Consider the following 24,523-nt stretch of genomic DNA (forward strand, 5'->3'; position numbering starts at 1 on the left):
TTGGCAGCAAGTTTACCCACTACACCATGGCATGGTTCTGGTCTCCAGAAAGTTTTTACATGTTTTCCAATCCAATGCTGAAAGGAGTGAGAGGATAGGATAGCTTCAGGAATCACAAATAAATGGGAATCTCCCTGGGATAGAAATGTTTGAGTGGATTAATTAGGAAAGGAGGAAGACCAAAAGAGGATGCAATGCAAAGGTGTTTCTAGTGTATGCAATGCCTGTGTTCTCAGTCCCACTGAAGCATACCTCAAACATAAATGCCTGGCTCCTGCTGTGACACTGACCACTTGATTAATTTCCTATTGCTCCTCTACCATAAGACCACCATCTCAATGACTTAAAATAATGCAGATTTGCTGTCTCGTCTCTCCTGAGGTCAAAATCTCAAATCTGAGTAATGTGAAGTCAGCTCTGGATTCTTCTGAGGGTTCCAGCAGAGAACCAGGCTCTATGCCTTTCGAGTGTCTAAAGGCTGCTGATACCCCTTTAACACCGGTTCTTCATCTTCATACCTCTGGTCCTGTCACCAATCTCCGTTTTCCAAATTTGACCTTCTTGCTTCCCTCTTGTAAGGGCACTTCCTGTTACTCACCTGGATAATGCAAAATAATCTGTCACCAGAGCCTTATAGGAATCCCTGTGAAAAGCCTGTTCTGCCATGTAAATTAGCAGTTAGAACACGAACATCTGGATGAAGACAACCATCATTCAACTACTTCCTAAGTCTCTGATAACACTTGTCACCATCACTTCTTGCCAAGATCTGATCTCTACGTCTGTTGAGACTATTGAATGAAAAAGTGAACAAATGAATGAAGAACTAGTAGAGATTCAGCATACATTTATTATTGAGTCTTTTATGTTCCTGGATATGTTTTAGGCTATTTTTCAGAGGATATCCAAGAAAACATTGCTCATTTTGTAAACTTGACCCTGATTGGCTTCCAGGGATCAATTCTCTGTCATACATAAGTGCTGCACAATTAAGCGATTATCATGAAATTAGACAAAACAAGAAAGCAAATCTATTTCAAAATTGGTCTCAAAATGAAAGAAAGTAGCAAACAAAACAACTCAGCAAAATCCCAAAACCTAAAATTGCTGCCGGCCTCCGTGCTGTCATCAAAAACAAGGTCAACCCAGACTGATATTGAAAATTATTTGTATAGGAACATGGAGGTTTGGATGACTTTGTCTTGTGGCCTCTCTCATAACCATTTGTGTCACTAAACCCTCCCAAAGGTGTCACTATGTTTATCAGTCTTCCTGGAGACCTGCTGCTTTCTCCATGGTTTCCCTCCAGATGGCTCAGCCCTGCCCACTTTTGGACAGAGTTACACCCATTGGTCTGAGTCATAGTTGAGGGTGAAGATTTGGCTGACTGTAGCACATGGCTTTGAAATCCTTGCACACAAAAGCCCAGAGTACAAGCCTCACAGTTGATTCTGTCATGGGGTCCATCCAAAGGAACCTCCACCTTTACCGGCATCCTGGAAAACTTTCGGGAGCCATCTTGGTAGTATCTGTCCAAAATACTCTGCACCAGGTTGTTCAGGATCTGTGTGATGCTCTCTGAAGAGAACTCGGGCTTCTCAAATCCTGACCAGAAGCACTTCTGGCACCTCTGACCAAAGACTCGCATGAGCACCTGGCCCCGGCAATTCTGGGGATCCCAGTACATGTGGCACAGGATCTGCGTCTGTGCAGAGGCCCAGCTTCGCCAGCAAGCGGAGCACTGAAACCTGTAGGCACAAGGACGAAGCTCATTGTAACCTCAAATGATGACTGGTCTCTGGGGGCAATGATTCTAGCCTTGTCTCTAGGGTCTTTTCCACCTGGAAGCTAATCAATTATTTTCAAAGAAGACAGGTTGCTTTTCCCATCTCAAGAAGTCTGTCAAATCAATTCAGCTGAACAGGCAAGCACTTTCCTATTTGGGAAGAGTTACTACTGATGTAGAGAGCAACACTCCATGGCTCACCGGGTTAAAAAACCAGAAAATGGCTGCTATTCAGGCCTTTGCAAGTGGCTTAGAAAAGTATTTTGCAGAACCCTTAAGAGTCTTTACTGTTTTAGTGAAGAGATTCTGCAGGGAACAGTAGACAATATCATTTATTGAACATGCATCATACAAGTTGATGCTATTTATGAATATATAAGTTTAGATGTCATAATTGTATATTGTGTTTTATATAAAAAACCACTAAAATATATTATACATATAAAAGATCAGCGTCATAGATAAGGAGAAGACAGATCATTTACTCTGTCTTGGAGATCAGGGAATGTTTTTACGGGAAGGTGGCACTTAAGAAAATTAGAAAGGGAATGAAAAAATGACTTGCCCAACAGGCAGAGCATCCTGAACAAGGGTACAGACACCTGAGAATGCATGGCATGGCTAAGGATTAGGTAGGGAGCATAGCTTGGAGGCAGGACAGGGACATATGAGTAGGGGACATGTACTATATGGAAGGAGAGGACTTGGTTGTCCAGGTCAACCATTCTCATCATCCCAACAACGGTGTGGGTTCCTGCAACCCAGAGATGCCTAAAGTGGACATCTCATAAGGGAGGGATGTTGATGAGGGACTTTGGGAACCAGGTTTTAGATTCTGCTTTGGTTGCATCATTCTCTATTATCATTGTTAAGCCTGCAGTCAATGTCATGTTCCAAATAACTGCCTAATCTTAGACAACACTTAGAGCATACAAAGAAGGACCTAACTCCTAACTCCAGGCCTGGGCCACACAGGGCCTGGGCTATGAGGTCTCAGGCATTCTGAAGGAAGCTGGTCAAGGTTGACAAGGGAACCTGAAGATGCCTAAAACAGATAAAGTGGTGGCAGAATGAGGGCAAACTTATGGGACATGGCAAGCCAGGAGCCAGATGCTAGGGTCCCAGGCAGACCATGCCAGCTATGGAGCAGCAGCTGCAGGGCCTGTTACCAGGGTTCTAGGCAGGCTGTACTCACAAGTGCACCACTGGACAGTCTGGCAGCAGCAGGCCAGGGATCCAACAGGTTCTAGGTGGTCATATATATGACACACCACCATACCAAGCTAGAGGTCAGACGTTGGGGGCCTGAGGGTGGGTACTGATGGCCTTTAATATCACTAAGAAACTTGGAGTTTCACATCCAGCTGGTCTCAGGTATAACAGGATCTCTGATCTCATGGGTCATAGTCTAGGGTGGAGATGAGGAAGCATTAGAGCACACAGTTCATTGTACTCCTCCTGTGCTGATTCCTATATAGGGGAAAGAGTCACGCCCAGGTGCACAGGAATCATGAGTCAGCCTGGTCCTGTGAACTAGTTGAGGACCTTGAATGCAACTTCAAAAGACAAAAATGGTCAGTGAGTTCTCAGAATAGCAATGATGATGGTAAGAGACACTAACCAAGGCACTGGTTGAGATTTCTCATGCAAGAGATCCATTAGATGAGATATGGAGAGATTTATGAACCTGGGACAGGCAAGTCCAACACCCCTAATCAGCAGAAAGTAGCTACAGATGATGAGGTGCTTCTACGTCCTTCAACAACCCTTAAGAAAAAGGGTTGGACATCTCTGAGGGGAGAATGAAATGGAACAGGCAGGTAGCTAGTTTAGAGTCATGAACTGGAAGTGGTACCTCTCCTGCCCTATGTAGTGCAGTCCACCTATCTGTCAATCAATGACCTTTTGCCCCAGGATGTACTCCCCTTCATCCAGGACTTGGGGGTATCATGTAACCACACCCCTTCATAAGAAACCAAGCAACCGGAAGGGGTGCTCTCTCTCTTTCAGTACACACACAATAAAAGTAGAAACATCTCTCTTCCACCTTTCCCCTCCCTGTCCACTCCATACCTGAATATGGCTTCCATAAGCCCGTGATTTCCTTACTTTTTAAATAAACTTAAACACACTATATATGGGACATGCAAGAATTCTGCAAGGAAAGAAGCTCCATCAAAGAACAAACTTTCCTCATGGAGGCTTGGAGTCTCTCTTGGGACTCTTTCCCCAACCTCTCAAGGGAAGAAACAGCCCTAAGCCCGTTCTTTTTGCTAGGGAAGGACTAACCCCAGGAAAGCCAGACCCACCTGCCAAAGGCTCTCTGCTGATATTGCCGCCAGCCCTGGGCCAGGTTGCCTGGCTTCAGGTTCTCATCCAGTCTCAGGGTCCATTTGGCCCAGGGTTTCTCATGCTTGATCAATTCTTGAAATCTCTGCGCCCATTCCTCTTCCTCTAAACTCATTCTCTCCCGCTGAGGCTGAGAGCCAGTGTGCAGTGAGTCACATTCAGTTCAACTCTCGGCTTAGCAAGGAAAAAAAATCCGTTTTGGTTTCGTTTTTTGCATGGGGTAGGCATGCTTCCTTCCGACAGAGGGCAGCAGAGTGCTGTCAGCAAAAAGCAAAAAACGCAGTTCTGTTCTAGATTGGGGCGTGGGGGAGTGCTGGTAAATCATCTTATTTTATCCTTTCCACCTCAGACAAAGCACTACATGTCACGGCACGACCTCCTTCAGCCTCAACTGCTGTTTCTCGAGTCTCCTTTAACTTACACCCACTTACTGCTCCAGGTCAAACTGGTTCCAGGACATGAGACTGGGGACAGGAAGGTATGGTATGAGATAGTAGGGCTAGAGAAAACCCATTACCTTCTCCACCTATAAGAAGGACAAAAAGAAGAAAACTAATGAAAGTGTCCTCCAAGCCCTTACAAACCCCTTCATTGCTATTTTTATTTTTATTTTATTATTGTTGTTATTATGGCACAAAAGCATTAGAACTCTGGGGAGCCACAGTTGTGAAAGATGGTAGTTGTCAGAGAGCTACCTCTTTCCATCTCACTGAGACCCAGTGAAGGGAACTGACTTGTCCAAGAACACAGTGATAAGGGTCAGCTTCAGGCTTCCGTCGGCTGTGGGTACCTTGCCATTGACTGGACAAAGAACTACAGACAGCTCAGAAAGAGGAAGATTTCCCAGAGGAAATTAATCACAGACCAACTGTGGAAAAAGGGGTTGCAGCAAAAACTTGGATTTGGGGGCATTTTGTGGTCAGACTGAGCCTACAGGAACATCTAGGGTTGAGACTGCAAACAGTAGCTGCCCTTGCTGTGCCCCAACAGATGATGTTAATCAGTGTTTCCAACTTTTTCTCTGTGTCATCATCAGGTTGTGACTTCAGAATCCCTCTGATCTTGGTGTTGCAGAGAGCCACAACCAACTGATTGGTAATTAGAACATTCTTGACACTCCTGCAATGATCAGCTCTCCTTATTGTGCAGGTTGCAGAAACTGAAGCTGAGACAGATTTGGTGTAACCCAGGTTTACATTTAGTTTTTGTAACCTCAGCTTGTCTCTATTGTTTAAATACCACATAGCCCATTACAAATAGGGTTAAGGCAAAGCTTAACACACACACACACACACACACACACACACACATTCTTCTTGGAAACATTTTAGCTTCAGAATAAAGAAAGCTATGTAGGAGTGAAAGGGCTAGATAAGGATCAGACTCGCAGAGGAGACAACACTCACCTATGTGTGCAGTTCTTCCACTTAATCATTTATTTCTGAAGTTGCTGAAGCTCAGAGGTGAAAGAGGGTGGAGGAGTTCAGTCTGGTTAAAGGAGACAAGTAAGGACATGGTAGTAGGAATCTGACTTACCTTTGGAAAATCTGACTTGTCAAAGCAAACTCTGCTGAGTACATGCACAACAGATACAGAATAAAAGTTCAAGATATTTCCATGGGGGGCTTGCTTCAGCTCTTGAAGTTTTATTTTATATTATTTGAAAACCAAAGCTAGAGAGGAGGAAACACACACTCACACACACAGAGAGAGAGAGAGAATCTTCTGTTCGCCGGTTAACTCCCCAAATGACCACAGCAGCTGGAGTTGGGAGCTGGGACCACCTTTCAGGTTTCCCTCATGGGTGCAGTAGCCCAAGGCCTTGAACCATCATCCTGTGCTGTTTTGCCAGACTGTTAGCAGGAAGCTGTATTGTAAGTGGAGCTTCTGGGACTTGAACTGGAGCCCTTATTGGATGCCGCACCATAGGCAGAGGATTAGTCTATATGCTACCACACTGTGCCTACTTCAGCTCTTCCAAGTAGGGAAGAATCAGTTCTAGACTTGAGTCTGCTGTGTTAGTGACGCCAAACACACTCATTTATTTTCACCTCCTTGTTGACAAAGTTGCAGAGCTGTCTCTCAGATTTCCCTGATGCCACACTGAATCCCCAGAAGGTCTGTGCATTGCTACAGGAGGAATGAGTGGCTGATGGTGAATCAGCAGGCAGGAAGCACAGGGAGCTATTTAGGCACTATCAGAGGTCCATCTTCATCTGCTCCTCTATGAATTTCATTCTTGGGACTGAAGCTCCTGGAAACATCTTATCATGGAACACTGCTCCAGTTAGGACTGCCTTGCAGCAAAAAAAAAAAAAAAAAAAAAAAAATTTAATTATGCTTTAAAAAGACTATGTCACACAGTTACCAAATACCTATCAACTGTTAGTGCCATAGTCCTTAGTTTCAAACAGGGCTTAGACAACTGGCAGGCCTTACAAGGAGCATCTAGCTTCATTTTTCCCCTGCCTCATTTTTCTAGACTCTTCCTCTAAGATAAAGACTGGCCACCGTGATGGCCTTGTGGAATGGCGCTTAACTTCTTTGTGCCTCCGTATCTAAGCAGTGAGAATGATAACACTGAAATAATATTACCCAGAGTAAAGGGCTATTAAGAAGGCTGTGTTTAAAAGCAGATATTGGAACCTAGCATGCAAATAAAAGTGCTTTTAAGTCTTTTGTTATTGTTGCTGTTATTATGTGGCGTATTTCTTTGAAGTTACCATGAAGTCTTTCATAAACACTTTGGAGATAAAATTAGATAAAATTGCAAATGCATATTTTTAAAACTTAATTGCAGTATGTGTAGGGGGAAGCCTAAAGAGAAATTTGTCTAAAGCCTCAGAGAGAAGAAATCACTCGGCAATCCAGATGAAGCAAGTTTTACGTTCCTGCCACAACTCCTCATCCAATCCCCCAGGCCATGCTGCATGTACTTTCCTGGCCAAGGCCAGCTCTACTCGCCAGGACCCAGGTCCAACTACGTTGAAACAACCATCCTGGAGAAGGCTGAGTAGGAAGGGGCATAAAGCCCTATATCCAGAGCCAGCTGCTACCCAGACCCAAAGGAAACAATGGAGAAAAGGTTCTACTAAAGAAAAACCTAGAGAAAATTCTGAAATGATAATTTATGATTTCTCAAAAGAGTCATTTATTTCACATTGTTAAAAGATTTATTTGTTTATATTGGAAAGGCAGATTTACAGAGAGAAGGAGTGACGGAGAGAAAGGTCTGCTATCTGTTGGTTTACTCCCCAAGCCGGAGCTGAATTGTTCTAAAGGAGCCAGAAGCTTCTGGGTCTCACACATGGGTGCAGGGTCCCAAGCCTTTTTTCTCTTCTGCTGCTTTCCCAGAACACAAGTGGGAAGCTGGATGGAACGTGGAGTATGTGGTACACACAGTGCCAATATGGGATGCTGGTGCTTGAAGGTAGAAGATTAGCCAACTGAGCCATTGTACTGGGCCCTGTTTTCACAATGTCTGTGAATACCTGCATGTTTAAGGCTTTTTGAGGTTCACTGGTAGTCCACGCCTACAGATAACCATTAGGATGTGTTTTGTTGTTGTTGTTTTAGTTTAGTAGAAAGAGCCTCTGTGGGCTTGATTGAAAGCTGAGTTCCAGAGAAGAAAGGAGATGCATGCTGGGAAAACCATTGAAACCATAGAAATAGGGCTCCTGACTCCCATCTTTGATAGTCACTTGCTTTTCTTTTTCAAGCTCTGGTGGTCTTCACCCAGTGGAAATGATCCACACTCTGTTCCAAGGTAGTGGTGAGCATGTGTTCCCTATGAAAGCCAAGGCCCCTCCTGGCCAGTGTTGGGAAACACCAAGCTCAAGCTAAGTGCTTGAGTAAGAATGTAAGGTTTACTCCTGTTCCTAATTCACTTTACAGACCCTCACTAATGCTCCTAAGGGCCACTTCTCAAGTTCACCACTCTTCCTAGTACTTGTCTCTGGCTCTGCTTTAAAAAGAACCCAGCGAAGCCAGAGAGCAACTTACTTTATTTTTCCTCATTTGCTTTCCAAGTTTGAAAGCAGTTTCCAGTCCAAAGGTTAAGGAAGCTGGAGTCATCACTCCTATTTTCATAGCAAGTAAAGAGCTGAACCAACTGAAAAGCAACATCTCTTAGATTCAGCCAGGAACTGATGTCACAGGGGCATCTGTTGCCATGAAAACAGCAGACCAATAGGTAGATTCAGAAAAAATCACAACTTCCAAGAACCAAACCTGGACTGACATTGCCACTCATAGGATGGACTCACTTCCAACTGGAATTCCTGAACTGATCAAAGTCCAATGAACAAAAGCTTAAGAGTTAGCAATCTGGAAGAGGGGAGGGCAGGTCTGGGGCCTGGTATTATGATACAATGGTTTGTTAAGCTGCTGCCTACAATGCCAACATCCCCTATGGGCACCAGTTAAACTACTGTTCCATTTCTGAAACAGCTTTCTGCTAATTCACTTGGAAAACAATGGAAGATGGCCTAAGTGAGTAGGCCCCTGCCACCCATGTGGGAGACCCAGATGAAGCTCGCAGCTCCCGGCTTCAGCCTGGCCCATTGCTGGCCATGCAAGCTATTTCAAGAGTGAACCAGCAAACAGATTTCTCTCTCATTCTCCTTCTCTCTGTCATGTTCTCTCTCTGTGTGTAGCTTTGAATTAAAATTATGTTTTTAAGTCTATAGGATGAAGTCTACAAGTCCTCACACTTGCATGAGTGTTACCTTCAGTTACCCCAACAGGCTCTCAATATGAAGATGGAGGAAAATTATGTGTATCTGTCAGAGAAGGAGAAAAACAATCAGTTTAGAAAATACCCAGATCTCTCTGGTATCCTTGACATGGTTGCTCTCCAGAGAAACTATCTCACTGAAAGACAGCAGAATTGAGTTTCACCAACATCTAAGAAGTGACATTTGCAATGCCAGTTCTCTTTAGCCTCAGCAAAGGGAAGGGAGCCTAGACTCCAGGGTTTTACAAAGTCCTCCCTCGCCCAACTGCAGGCATTCCTTCTAGCATGGTAGTAAGTACCAGTCACACGGTGATAAAGACAGAGCTTGGCCTAATCAGGGCTACCTTTGAGCTTTTCTACGGGGTAGGAGCCATGCAATTCAGTCTGTTCAGCTCATAATATCTGGGGGTTAGAGGGTGAGTAAAGAATTCAGCCATCAAGAGTTGTAGACACACAATTTGAACCCTGGAATCATCAAACCATGAAAGAGATTGTAAAGATATCTACATGGCCTTTGAAAAAAAAAGTGAATCTGAACCCATAATCCAAGATGGCCACAGAGAAGAGCCAAGACAACAAAGGAAGGAGAGGAGGAGAGAGGATTCTAGAGATCAGAAAGATGTTTGGTAGCCATGGATACTGCATTGTTGCTTTATGGGGTTTTCCCCTCAACCTCCCAAACTCAAAACCCTCTTACTATATTTCCCCATTCCTTCCCTGAAAGTTCCTCATTTTATGCTTTAGCAATGGATTTGATTACATTTTTCAAACTTATGATTTTTAAGACAGCTGCCCCATATTGCTAAGCTGACCTGGTTCCAAACCCTTCTAATCAGAGCTTGCCTTAGTAACTTCCTCATACCAGATTTCTTCTATTTAATCAATAAAGATTTACCCAGACTCCTGATCAAGGAGGATACATGAGTCATAATCCCTTATTTCCTTGCTGGCTGGTAATGAAGCTTCTTCCTTTTCCAAAGAGTGTGCACTGGGCAACAGGCCTACCTCACATAAACCACAACTAATAATCTCACATAATTTACCAAACCAACAACTAAAGACATATCAGGAAAAGGCCCTCAAGTCATGATAACAACTTTGTAAAAATAATAGCTGGTTTCTCAGGAAATATGAGAACCAAGGCAATATTAAGAGCCAAAAGGAATACAGCAAGTAGCAGGTTCCAGAGAAGGGGGGGGAGCAGATGTAATACACGATAAAGAAATTGGAAGAATGGGACAGAGCAATGGCTCAGTGCCTAAATCCTCGTCTTGCACATACCAGGATCCCTTGTGGGCGCCAGTTTGTGTTCTGGCTGCTCCCCTTTCCATTCAGCTTCCTGCTTGTGGCCTGGGAAAGCAGTATAGGACAGCCCAAAGCCATGGGATCCTGTACCCACATGGGAGACCCAGAACAAGCACCTGGCTGCTGGCTTAGAATCAGCTCAGTATCCAGTGTTCGGCCACCTGTGGAACAAACCAGCAAATGGAAGTTATTTCTGTCTCTTCTCTCTGTGACTTGGCCTTTCCAATTAAAACAAACAAACCCACAACTATTTTTTTTCTTTTTAAATTTATTTATTTTATTATTCCATGATAGGGTTCCATAGGCTCCAGGATTCCCCCCTCCCCGAATCACTGACCCCCTCCCTGATTTTCCCCATATTATCAAATAGTATACTCTTTCACAATCAGTTATAAGTCTATCATTCTGGTATTTAAGTGTATCCTGACAGCATAGATATGAACAAAGGCAGGGAGTCCAGTATCCTATTGCCAATATACATTCAACTGTTTCATTGGGAGTCAAACTTCGATTTGTAAGTAGAGATGCACACTGCATTTTATGTTCACATCTGTATGTGATAGTTTGTACTACACAGTTACTATACATCCCCCTAAATGTGCTTTTCCAATGCTAAAAGAAAACCTAAATCTTAAAAAAAAAAAAAGAAATTGAAAGAGTGGTTATAAAGCCTACTCAAAGAGGCTCAAGAGAATAGTTTAATGAAATCAGGAAATCAATGCATGACATGAATAAGAAGTTTAACAACAAGACTGAAACATGGAAAAAGAGCCAAACAAGTTTTCAGAAATGAAGAACTTAATAAATTAAGCAATAAAAATGTTTACTTCCTTTGACATGGTTAACTTTGAATCATTAATGTGTATTATGCCTAGAGTAACTCAACTGGGAATAGTGAGGACTTAAAATTTGAACACAAGTGTATAGGGTTTCTTGTCAACACTTAATGAGTTATGTAACCTGTCTGCTTTTATGTCTTTTCCTGGAAAACAGAAACAGTAATACCTCCTCATTAAGTAGTACTGATGTGATATAGATATGGATCCTAACAAAATGCCATATAATTAAAGAATATGATGAAACTTGAAATAACAACATTTGGATATTTGTACTAAATATTTAGAAAATAATGGAAGATATAAATTTTCATATATGAAAAACAAGAAACCAAAACCTAGAAAGCATCACTGTACATGTGTTGGGATGAAAAAGGCAAAAGGGAGGAAGCAAGGAAGGAAGAAAGGAAAGAAGGAAATGAGGGAGGGAAGGATGGAGGAAGGAAGGAAAAAATATACTGCAAAATATATTTTTTCTTGGTGTATATATTTATCTCATCAAGAGATTTTCCCAAATGGACACATCTGATGGAATTCTGTAAAAGGTGTTCAGGCCACCTCTAGATTCCACAGCTAGAGGTTGGGGCCGGGTGTCCTTTTTTAAGCCCTAAGGATGACAGTGAATAAAAAATTCTGAATACAAATTTCTCTTAAAAAAATGTGAAATTCAGGAAGCACAAGTGTATTGCCTGTCATAGCTCAGAAGCATGATATGAAGCAAGGTGCTTTGATTGCATAAAGAAATTTCAGAAGATAAAGTCAGCTTTCCTGAAGCAAGTTCACTGTTGAGATGAACTGGTTGCAGAAAACAGTTGGCCTTCTGAGAAGAGGACACCAGGAAGCATCTCTTGATGCACAACATGTGGAAGGCAGCAGAGTAGAGCTGCGAGAAATGGAGGCTGACCACTGGTGGCCGTGACAACACACAACTGACAGACACTGTGCAAGCTGCCAGACACAACACTGAGAATCACTGTGACTGTCTCCTTTTCTCTGCGGACTCAGTGGGACTCCTCTGGGCCTTTGTGATGTCACTGAGAGTTTGAAAACTGTGCAAAGAACAGGCATTGACCCGGAAAATGATGAAGTCTGCATAGAGTTGGTTTGGTGGGTATATAAAACACTTTTGATCTTGATCACACTACACATGCTTTGAAAAGATTCACATTTTTGCCTCCCAGTGAAGTTCACAAGGCTCAGGCTGAGCAGTTTAAGAATTTACCCTAGGTCTTCCACTAAAGTTGTTCGTTTCTCCTGAACCCATTCTGACAGGTCATTTTCTTGGCCTCTTTGATGTACCTTTCTGTGGGGCTCTCTTCCCCACTTAGCCACAGGATCATAGATTGTATTTCCCATTGTCAGGGGGCAAAGATGTCAGTTTTCTTTCTTCTTGCCAGCTCTTGAGACAGAGAACTACTTTCTGCTTTTTTTTAAGTTCAGTTATATTATAACCCAGTTTATGAGGGGCTAGGTTAACTTTAGTTACTGGATTGCATGTGTGAGGAATGCAGGGAGGGATCAGCAAGGGCCACTGATAGAGTAACACCTGCTGTGTACACAACATGCTGCAGAGCTGGTGAGAGGGGATGCTCAGCAGTGAGGACTGATGCTTGGGGCAGCAGCACAGGCGCACTGCATTCTCTGCTTTCTCTTCCCCTTCTGCCCCCGGATTTTTCATGCTTGTCTTGTCCAATTTTGATCACAACCTGATAAATGTCATAAGGCTGTAAATACACTGAGATTTTCCTGTTTGTGTATATTTCTGCCTACTTTGTATTTGTTGTAATCCGTGTCTCCCAATCAGGGATTAATTTTTGGGACCCCTTTTTCTTCTTCTTAAGCTTCTGAGGATTGGAAAATGAACACCAGAATATGAACACATACAGCTGAGTTGAAAATTACTTTGGCACAGAAATATAGAAAGAATAAATTGTGGTATTCTTCATATTGGTAAATAAAAAGAGAATTAGAATGGGGTTGGCCTTGTGGCATTGTAGCATAGCAAGTTAAGCCACTGCCTGCAATGCTGACATCCCACATGGGCAGCAGTTCAAGTAACAGCTGCTTCACATCCAACTCAACTCCCTGTTAATGGCCTGGGAAAGCAGTAAGGGTTGGCTCAAGTACTTGTGCTCCTGAATCCATTTGGGAGATATAGATGATGCTCCTAGCTCCTAGCTTTGACTAGCTCTGGCTATAACCATTTGCAGAATTAACCAGTGAATGGAAAATCTCTCTCTCTCTCTCTCTCTTTCTCTTTCTTTCTGTGAACATTTTGAAATAAATAAATAAATCTTCAAAAAAAGGGCAGTAGTGAAGAGATAGGTTTCTAACCTAAAAGAAGGAAAGACTCACTAGAATAATAGCACCTTTAAAACAACAGAGACATTCCAAGTGTGAGAAGAAGCAATTCTACCCAAGGTAAAAGGAACTGGACCAAGAGCTGCAGGAAGAGAAGCTACAAAGCATAATCATACGACAGAAATGAAACAAAGTTGTTACCCCAAGCTGAACAAAGATGGTGTAAATTATCCTGCTCAATGATTCCCTCTTTCCTGCAGCACCCCAGAAATTTTAATGCAGCAGAAATAAGGAGATACAAAGAACAAAAGACCTAGCTTCAAACCCAAGCCCTGACTAGAATGGGATGCAGTGGCTGGGAGGGGTGGCCACATGGCAAGGACATTGAATAATTCTGCCACCAAATGCCAACACTGGCTGTAGATGTCCATGGTGTCCCTCCAAAGGCTGGCTATAGATGTTCCATTGGTCCCCTTCGAACCTTGGCTGTAGATGTCCTTGGGGCCCCTCCCAATGCTGGCTGTAGATGTCCTTGGGGCCCCTCCCAATGCTGGCTGTGGATGTCCGTGGGGCCCCTCTCAATCCTAGATTCATGAATGAGTTTCTATTCACCTTCTTGCTCCTTTCTCATTGATTTGGGATTGACAGAGAATCAGCGTGAAATAAGACCAAAATAACAGTATTCTCATGAGATTTGTCAAGTTAATTGCCAAAATTGAATGGCACTATTGTGATAAGCTGAATGATAATGTAAACAGAATATCAAAGTTAAATAAATCTATCCCTGAAGAGTCCATGCTGCTCTGGAACTTATCTCTGAGAATACACGAAGAGAGATATTGAGAACACATTTAGCCCTTTCACTTGGGCAGCAGCTGTGCGTGGGAGTTACGAAGCATGAAGTGACTCCAGGCCAGTCCTGAGGACAGAGCAAGTATCAGAATGGTTCTGAACACATTGGTGGAATTTTGTTCCCCTTGTGCAGCAATGTCCTACATTCTAGTCCAGGCCAGTCCACTCCCTCCTCTGCTGGGACCTGTGTTATGCGTAGATGCACATTCTTGACAGCATCACATTCCTGCAGGGGAAAAAAAGCTGATATCGAATTCAAGCTTGAGCCTGGTGGAACTATGCTTCCTTTTCCTTGTAACATGAAGCACTTACCAGTACACTGATCTACGGCATGTGCAAGGACATGCAAGCTGTGTGGCATGGAACCCTGTAGACAGGCAAAGGAGGCCAAGGTCACAGATACCACCCAGATAACAGAGATCACAGGAAAAAGAAGAAACTTTGGCAAACAAGTAGAAGATCCTGACCTGCTGTTGCCTCATACCTTCTGCCTACCCTTCCAGTCTTCTAGAATGCAGACTGGCAAAGAAACATCAGTGTGAATTCACACGTTGTCTACCTCTTCTTGTCTAGACCTAACTATGTAAAAGGTATGCATATAATTATTTTAAGATTTATTTATATATTCATTTGAATGTCAGAGTGACAGAATATTCCACAAGCTAGTTTACTCCCCAAATGCCTACAACACCTGAACTGGACCAGGCTGAAGCCAAGAGCCAAGAACTCCAGCCAGGTCTCCCATATGGATAGCAGGAGCCTAAGTGCTCGGACTATCATTCATTGCCCCTCAGGTGCATTAATGAAAAACTGTACTAGAAGTGCTGAGTAAGGGCCAGCATTGTGACAAAACAGGCTAAGCCACGGCCATATAGGTTCCTCTTCCAATGCAGCTTTCTACTAATGAGCCTAGGAAACAAGCAGAGGATGACCCTCCACCTGTGGCCCTGGTATCCCCTGTGGGAACCAGTTCAAGTCCGAGCTGTTCTACTTATGATTCTGCTCCCTGCTTGTGGACTGGCAAAGCAATGGAGGATGATTCAAATGCTTGGGACCTTTCACCCACTCAGTAGACCTGGAAGAAGCTTCAGGATCATGGCTTCAGTTTGACCCAGCTTTGGCCATTGCAACCATTTAGGGAGTGATAAATCTCACTTTCTGTCTTGCCTTCTCTCTGTAAGTCTACTTATAAAAATAAATACATAAATCATTTTTTAAAAAGAAAGTATTCAAATAACTAGCAGGTATATGAAAAATAGTTCAGCATTACAAACCACAGAGAAATAAGAATTAAAATGTTAATGAGATATTACACCACTTAGGTTAAAATGATTTATCAAAAAAGGGGAGTAATAGCTGCTGTGAGAATGTGAGCAGAAGAAAACTACTTTACACTGATTGTGGGAATGTGATTAGTACATCCAGTGTGAGAAACAATATGGAGGTTTCTCAAAAGTTATAAGTACATCTATATGTAACCCAATAATTGCACCACTGGGTATATGTCAAAGGAAGTGGAATCAGTCTATTGAAGAGATTTCTGTACTCCCATTTTATTATAGTACTATGTACAATAGTCCAGAGATGGAATCACCTAAAATGTCCACCTTACATTTCAGAAATAAAGACAATTGATGAAGAAAAGGTGGTACCTGTACTAATACTATTGGATCTTTATTTTCTTAGTTATGGGAAATATTTCATAAAATATTTATAAAATATGCAGAAAAAGATATATACAACATAAATACATCATATAGAGAACACTATTCAGGCCCAATAACTGTGGAATACTGATAAGACTCCAGAACCCAGGGGTTCTTCTAAGAGTTACCAGCTGTCTCAGCTATCACTCTGCCATAGGACACAGGCACCTTAAATGATAGGTTAATACTCACCCCTGCTTAGTCTGCTAGCTGTATCATAATATCTACTAATGGTGTTAATTTTAATCTATGGCATTACTATGAACTGTGAGTGGCAAGTTCAGACATAGCAGTTAAGATACCAGTTAGGTTACCCACATCCAATATCAGAATGTTTGGATTTCATTCCAGTCTTTGGCCCCTGATTCCTGTCAAAGTACAACCTGGAAAGCAGTGGTGATGACTGAAGTAGTTTGGTTTCTGTCACCTCTGTGGGAGAACTGGCTTGAGTTCCCTGTCCAGGCTGGGTGTCCAGCCCAGCTGCTACTGCTGTGAACATTCAGGAGTGAATGAGTGGATGGGAGTGCCCTCTCACTCTCTACCTCTCAAGTTAAATGGTTATTCTCTTTAATAAAATGTGTGCTTTTACATGTTACTTTCCCATCAAATTGTCTCTTTCTTTGTAACACTTGTTGAAAACTCTTGCTAACTGTTGAGATATCTGCCATTTTCTTATTAATCTGTGCTTTTTTAAATGATATTTCCTTCTCGAGTTCTGTGGCATGTCTTACCACTTTCTCAGTGACACCTCTTAGTGAATAGAATTTCTTCATTTTAGTATGTTCAAGCTTATCTTTTTAAATAGTACTTACTGTGTTATCATAAGCTTTACTCACCCTGACATACAAATAAGTTATCCTGTGTATCTTGCAAAACATGTGTTATTCTCTCACAGTTAGATCCCAAAGCTTCTTGGCACTAGTTTTGTATGCATTGTGGGATAAAGATTAAATTCAAAACCATTTAATGGAAAACCCATCTTTCTCTATGATTCTGCATTCTCACCCATATCACATATTAAGGATCTATACCCACTGGGATCTGTCTCTTCAGTTCTCTGTTCTAGTACATTAATGTACATCCCTAGGTTAACAGCAAATTTTTAAAAGTGCATTTTAGATTAAATCTTCCTACCTTGGTGCCTTTTACAAATACATTTGGTTGTGCTTGCCTGTTTAACTTCCATATAAATTTTACAAAAAAAACAATCAGCTTATCAAATTCCTTTGGGAATTTTTTTATTTGAATTTTGTTGTACAATTCTGTAGAGTCTGGGATTCCACCCCTCAACCGCCAAGTTCCCACCCCCAATGATTTTCCCAATATTGTTACAATAGTATAATCCTTCATAAGGAGTTATAATTCCATCAGTCTGTTATTTAAGTGTGCCCCGACATTGCTTGTACAGTCAATGTCAGATAGTCCAGCATCCCATTGTCTACACATGTCTAATAGTTTCATTGGGAGTCCATCTTTGATTTGGAAGTAGGGACGCGTGTTGCATTGCATCTTCACATCTGGATATGGTAGTCTCTATTACTCCTTTGGGTACTTTAAAAAAAACAATTCTTAAGGATTTTGGTTGAGATTACATTTAAGCTTTAAATCAATTTATAAGAAATTGCAGCATTCGAATTTATAGCACTAAGTCTTCCCCCAGCCCCACCAGCATGTTACTCCTCAGCATTCAGTTTAATCTTCCTTCATATCTCTCAACTGTGCTCAACAGTTGTCACCAGACTTTACATCTCTTTTCATGGCTTTGCAATAGCTATTTAAGTTATTCATTTTCTTACACATGGTATATTTTAAATAATCATGTAGTTCCTGAACTCTGCTAACAACACATGCTGACATGGATGTGAGGAGAAAGGTGTTCTACTTCACTGTTGGTGGGAATGTAAACTAGTACAACCAATTCAGCATGGAGACTGCTGAGACAACTGAAAATTGATCCACTGTATGACTCAGCTATTTCACTCCTAGGAATATATCCAAACGAAATGAAATCTGCATATGAAAAAGTGATCTGTATTCTTACATTTATAATAGCACAATCTACAATAGTAGAGACATTGAAACAACCTAGAAGTCCATTGAAAGAGAAATGAATAAAGAAACCCTGGTACATCTACTCTAAGGAATATTACTCAGCCATTAAAAGGAACAGAATCCAACCATTTTCAATAAAATAGCCCCAACTAGAGACCATTATGCTCAGTGAAATAAACCAATCTCAAAAGGACAAATATCATGTTTTCTCTGATATGATGCAATCTTCATGCAAAATACAAGATCAATAAATATATTTGCAAACATGAATATACATCTATTTAACTGGAGGTATTGTGTAATGGAGACAAGTATACCATTAAGTGGAGATACAGCGCAGTGTGCATCTATATTTCTGAATAAAAGATGTACTTCCAATGAAACTGTTAAATATATCTTGACAACAGAATGTTGGGCTTTCAATCATTGTCTATACCTACGATGTCATTCTTACTTCTTTTTTTTTAATTATTTTTCATTAATTATTATGCATTATGTGACAGTTTCATAGGCTCTGGGAAACCCCCCCACCCCTCCCCACGCCCCTCCCCCCTGGTGAATTCCTCCACCTTGGTGCAGTATTACAGTTCAAATTCAATCAATGTCATTCTTAAGTAGAAGAATGATGGATTTGCAACTCTTTTGGAAGGATTATATTATTGTTATAATATAGGGGAAAACAGAGGAGCGGGAGGAGGGGGATAATGGAAATGGAAATTCCTGAGCCTAAGGAACTGTATTATAAAAAAACAAAACAAACAAACAAAGAATTCTGTAACTTAACTATTTCCTACAGGTACATATAAATAGAGTTGACTTTAGAAAAAGATTTGTTGGCTTTTTTGGAAGGCAAAATTACAGAGACAGAGAGAGAGAGGAACAAAATCTTTCATTCACTGGTTCATTCCCCAGATGGCCACAACAGTCAGAACTGGGTCTGTCCAAGTCAGGAGCCAGGAGCTTCTTCCAGGTCTCCCATCTGGGTGCAGGGGCCCAAATACTTGGGAGATTTTCCACTGTTTTTCTAGTGGAAGCATTAACAGAGAACTGGATCAGAAGTAGAGTAACTGGAACTTGAACTTGGACTCGAACAGGATACCAGCACCACCATAGGTGGCCACTTTACCCACTAAGTCCCAGTGGCAATCTTACCTTTGACTTTTCTACATTGATTTTGTATCTTGCACGTTCATTTGTTTTTGCATTCTTCTTTTAGTAAACCAAGTGTACAGTATTAGTATACTCTATCAAGTAGGAACTGATAGTAGAGGAAAACAATGAACAGGTAGTCATTACAGCTATGGTGAACCAAGAGAGGTTTATGAAAGGTTAGATCCTGAAGTCATTGCACCCAACAGTAACATGAAGCCAAAGTGGAGCTGCCCCTGAGGTTCCAACTCAGGACCTTCAGATCATAAGACTGGCACACTTGCCTACTGAGCTAAGAAGGCAGGTAATTTTATATCTTGAAAATTTAGTAAATTTTAAAATTAATTCCATTTATAGATTCTTTTGTATTTCCTACATATGTGCTTGAGTATCTGTTACTAATGGCAGTTTTATTATTTTTATTTCTTCCCTTTAGACTTTTTATACTCTGATTTTCTGTGTCTTATCTTACTATGTTATCTGGAAGTTTCTGAATGACAGTGATTACAGAAGTAGAAATGAGGCATTCTGTGCTGTATTTACTCTGAGAAAGACACTTTCAACATTTCACTGTTCTATGAAATGGGCTGAAACTGTGCATGTGTCTAGCTTCCATGCTTGCTAAAAGCATTTGTCATGAATGGATGATGAATTACAACACAGGCCTTTTCTTCATCTGTTCCTATGATCATAATGATTTTGTCTTCTATCTGTATGGTCAATTAATTGATCATTTTTGTTCTTTACTGAATCTCAAATTTTGTAATGAAATGAACTTGCATGGGATCACTTTTACATGTTAGTACAGTATGCTTCTCACTGTTTCATTAAGGGCTTTATAAGTGGAAATGACATATAATATCCTTTCTTTGATCAGATTTTGATATCAAGAGCATGTTGATGTTGAAAAGTAAGTTAGAGAGTAAGTTAGATAGAAGGGGCTCCCTCCATCCATATTCTAGGATAGCACACATAAGTTTAGCATCATTTATTCCAGAAATGGTTAGTGGAATTGCTGTTGAAATAATTTTGAACCCCAGACTTTAATTTTGTGCTTTTCATATGTGAAATATCTGATTCCTTCCTATGTTTTATTGCATCACCTCAGCCTATGCAAAAGAAAAAATCTGGAAATGATTAGATGCCCTCCAAAATTCACTGAGAGTGCTCCTTCCCTAGCTTCTTTGTGCCTGGTGAAGGGATCAGAGCCTCTACTTGGAGTTGTTAAAATGGTTCCTTTATCACTTCATTTTTAAGAAATATGATCCATATTGAAAAAATGACACATCCTGGGTTCACTGAGAATCAGTGTCCTCTTGTAGAATACATTGCCCCAACTTGATCTCTCCTTCCTGATGAAACCTTTACTGGGAAAGCATGTTTGCTCAAGCTTGTTGTAAGAGGTTCCTGAATTCACACTTTTTGAGTTCTTTCAGTCCTTGTCTGTGTGAGATCATAGAGTCACAATTCTTTCCTGAGGGTAGTCTTTAAGCACTGCTCAATGGCTTCTAATCCTCAGGGCTTCTGCTAAGAACTCTTAGGCTAACATCATTTTCTTTCACTTCTAAATAACCCATTAAAACAAAACTTGTTAAAGTGGGCTTTTCCATCCTCTAAATTAAATGTTTCACCAGAAATTGTTTGCTGGTATTATTTTCTTTCTTATTTTTTTAAGGATCTATTTGATTTTTATTTAAAATCGGAGGTACAGGGGCTCAGTGCAGTGGTTCTAATCCCAGCAACCCTACTTCCCATCTAGCTCCCTGCTTGTGGCCTAGGAAAGCAGTCGAGGACAGCCCAGAGCCTTAGAATGCTGCATCCACGTGGGAGACCTGTATGAAGTTCCTGGCTACTGGCTTCGGATTGACGCAGCACCAACCATTGTGGTCACTTGGGGAGTAAATCATCAGATGGAAAATCTTCCTCTCTGTCTCTCCTCCTCTCTGTGTATCTGACGTTACAATAAAAATAAATAAATCTTAAAAAAAAAGTTGGAGGTACAGTGAGAGAGAGACATCTTCCATCTGTTGGTTCACTCCCCAGTTGGCTGCAATGGCTAGAGCTGAGCCAATCCAATGCTGGGAGTCAGGAACTTCTTCCAAATTTTCCATATGCATGCAGGGACTCAAAGACTTAAGCCATGCTCCATTGCTTTCCTTGGCAATAAGCAAGAAGCTAGAGGGGAAATGGAGCAGCTGGGACACAAACCAACATCCATACAAGGTGGTGGCATTGCAGACTGAAGATTAGCCTATTGAGCCACGGCACCAGCCCCAACATGGTGTTGTTTTCTTAATTGCATACATAATTATCTGATTTTAAATCCAAAAATGTTCATCTTTGTACAACTTTAGAAATTAAACAAGCAAAAAACCTAAGAAGTCTTTCTTTATTCTTTCCTTTTTGGTCTCTGGGGCTGCATGAATTTAAAAAAAAAAATTCAAATACATAATCTGAGTCTCACCTATTCTTTTTATATATTCATTAGTTGATCTTTAACAATTTCACATTTTGTAACATATTTTATACAGTCTATCTGTCAGGTTAATAATTTAGTTTTCGATTCCTCCAACTAGTTTCACTTTTTCTGGGGATTGCTTTAAATACAGAAACAAGTTTTTCTTGTATTTTTGTTCTTGAAAACATAACTTTTCAGCACTATGGAATGGATGTGAGTTTTCTTTACACTACTAAGGTTGGACTGTTGGGGATTTCAAGCTGCTGATCTTTCCAGATAGATCAACAATCATGGTGTAAACATGCTTAGAGTTATAAACTAAGGCATGTAAAAGGCCTGTGGCCCTTGAGCTTCTCCAGGTACATTGAGAGAAAAAGACAGTACTGGAAAAGAGCTGTGATCTTCAGGAAGCCTAACACCTCCTAAGAAAGTGGAAGCAGGGTGAGGCTTCCCAGGAACATGAACTACATACCAACTCCAAGGCCAAGCTCCTTTAGGCTTTCATCTTTGAGCTGCAAACCATCACCCAAGGCCAGCAGATTCCAAGCCACTCCTGAGTCAGCTCCATGGGTACCAAGGCACAGTCTGGCAGGTGGGAGCTCTTCCAGGTTTCATTTTTCAGCAGACTTGGGTCATATGGTTAACTCATACCAAAAGATTACACAGTCAGTGAGTAAGTTCAGGGTATTTTACTTTTCCATTATGTTTTTAGAAAATACATTAAGGACCCGGCGGCATGGCCTAGCAGCTGAAGTCCTCGCCTTGAACGCATCGGGATCCCATATGGGCACCGGTTCTAATCCCGGCAGCTCCACTTCCCATCCAGCTCCCTGCTTGTGGCCTGGGAAAGCAGTCGAGGACGGCCCAATGCATTGGGACACTGCACCCGCGTGGGAGACCCGGAAGAGGTTCCAGGTTCCCGGCTTCAGATCCGCGCAGTACTGGCCCGTTGCAGCTCACTTGGGGAGTGAATCATCGGACGGAAGATCTTCCTCTCTGTCTCTCCTCCTCTGTGTATATCTGGCTGTAATAAAATGAATAAATCTTTAAAAAAAAAAAAAGAAAGAAAAAACATTAAATAGGGTTGTTAGGTCTATCTGCATAATGGAAGCCAGGCCCTTGAGCCCAGGAGGGAACAAGGAGTGACCCAAGCTGCCTGGCCAGGGTTTTTTGACCTGCATGCATGGTGGAAATCAGGTCCCTGAGTCCTGGAGGAGGCAGTGCAGCCTACAGCATGCTCATTGGAGCTTAGGGGTGTGGGTTGGCAGAGGATTTGGGGGATGGGATGGGTGGGGGTGTGTGGGCACCTAGGAGCTCACATCCAGGTGAGGAATGACCTCTGAAGGACATGCATTGACAAGGCAGGTAAGCAAGCAGGCTGAACCCCCGGTCAGTTTGGAGGGGAAAACTGCAAGACCTTTAAGTGTTAGACCAATCCACCAGCCATGTGGGAGACCTGACCTGGGCTAGTTAGTATTGACCACCACCAAATGCCACTTACTGATGCACAATAAATCTAGGGCTGGGGGCCTTCCTGGCAGGGCCAGACCACAGTATCTGCCAGTGAGAGTCAGAACAGGGTTTGGGTAAGATTAGGCTGGGACATGACACTAACTAGCACACAAGAGAATCAGGTGTGGGGGCAGATTATGTGGGGGTATGTGAATCCACCCCTGTGGGACTGTAATTTCCACTGGTTAGCTTAAGAGTTAGGGGTGGTGATGCGCTGAGCTAGGCATAACCATTGAACCTTCCGATAACCATGGGTACTGGGTTAGGAACAGGCAGGACTGGTCCAGGCTGCAGTACCAACAAACACACCCAAGAATAGGGTGTGGGCCAGGCCAGGATGCAGCATCCACCAACTCATACATAGGCTAGGATGGAGGCAGCAGATCATGCCAGGTAAGGGTCTAGCACTCACCAGCACATGTGAGATCTGAGTCTGAGAGTGTCCCTGGTGGGAAAACTATGGAGGCTCCCCAGGTGGGTTATAGCTCCCACTGGTGAGCATTGATTTAGGCATTGGAGTTGATCAGGCAAGCCAAGGTGGTTCCACCTGGCAGCAAGTATGTGGGTTGGTTCTGGAGGGTTTGGACTGGGCAGGGCTCTGCCAAACCTTAGCACCCTGGCATGTGCAGGAGCCAGGCTGAGTGCTGATAGTGCCTGGCTAGGCTATCACACCTACCAGTTTGTGTGAGATGGAGATGGAATCAAACTGGGCAGGGCTCGGATATAGCACCCACCAGCGAGAATTGAGACTGGCGGCAGGCCGGGACAGGTCAGGCTGCAGCATCCCATGGCAAAAGCCAAGACAGAGGACAGACCATGCTGAGCTGGGTCACAGCAACCACTGGCATGCAGAAGATCCGTGGCTAGGAATAAGCTTGATTTGGGGATCTAAGAGGATACCCCAACAAGATTGAGGTTCCCAGTGGAGAGTATGAGAGCCAGAATAGGGGTGGAAATCTGTTCTGGACCTGGCTGCAGTCTCCCCAAGCATAGGTATGGACTGGGTCTAGGGTGTGCCAGACTGGGCTAGTTGAACTCCATCAACCAGTGGTGCCGGCTAGAATCAGGGTGGGTTTAGGACAGGCTGGACTAAGTCTCGGCTCCCGCTGAACAATGTAGGAACTGTCTGGGTCTAGATGTGGCTGGGCTGCAATACACAACAGTAAGAACAGGAATGTGTATGGGCTGGGTGGGCTAAGCCACTATTCCTAGCAGGACAGGAAGTGGACTAAGTCATCCTGGGCCAAGGACTCATTGGTATGCACAAGATCTGGCACTGGGAGACCTGATTCGAGGAGCTCAGGGAACTCTGTCAAGACACAGTCCCTGAAGGTGAGTGTAAGAACCAAGGTAGGCCAGGTTACAGTACTCACTGGCATGCGTGTGGGTCAGCTCTGAGGGTGGGCCAGACTGGGCCAGTTCTTAGCCCCCACTGGCAGATCTGAGAACCAGAATAGGGTGCAGGACAAGCTGGGTCAGGTC

The 24,523-nt window shown here is 42.5% G+C and overlaps 1 protein-coding gene across 1 annotated transcript; it reads right to left on the reverse strand.

Moving 5' to 3' along the window:
- Positions 1–1,048: 1,048 nt before the first annotated feature.
- Positions 1,049–4,314, reverse strand: RTP4 (receptor transporter protein 4). Its single transcript, XM_012927558.2, has 2 exons — positions 4,096–4,314; positions 1,049–1,748 (listed from the first exon to the last, which is right to left on the reverse strand). The coding sequence occupies exons 1-2, from the start codon at positions 4,248–4,250 to the stop codon at positions 1,049–1,051; spliced, it is 855 nt and encodes a 284-aa protein (XP_012783012.2). The 5' UTR covers positions 4,251–4,314.
- Positions 4,315–24,523: the final 20,209 nt, after the last annotated feature.

The sequence above is a fragment of the Ochotona princeps genome, chromosome 3 (assembly GCF_030435755.1).
Source record: "Ochotona princeps isolate mOchPri1 chromosome 3, mOchPri1.hap1, whole genome shotgun sequence".
Taxonomy (NCBI): Eukaryota; Metazoa; Chordata; class Mammalia; order Lagomorpha; family Ochotonidae; genus Ochotona; species Ochotona princeps.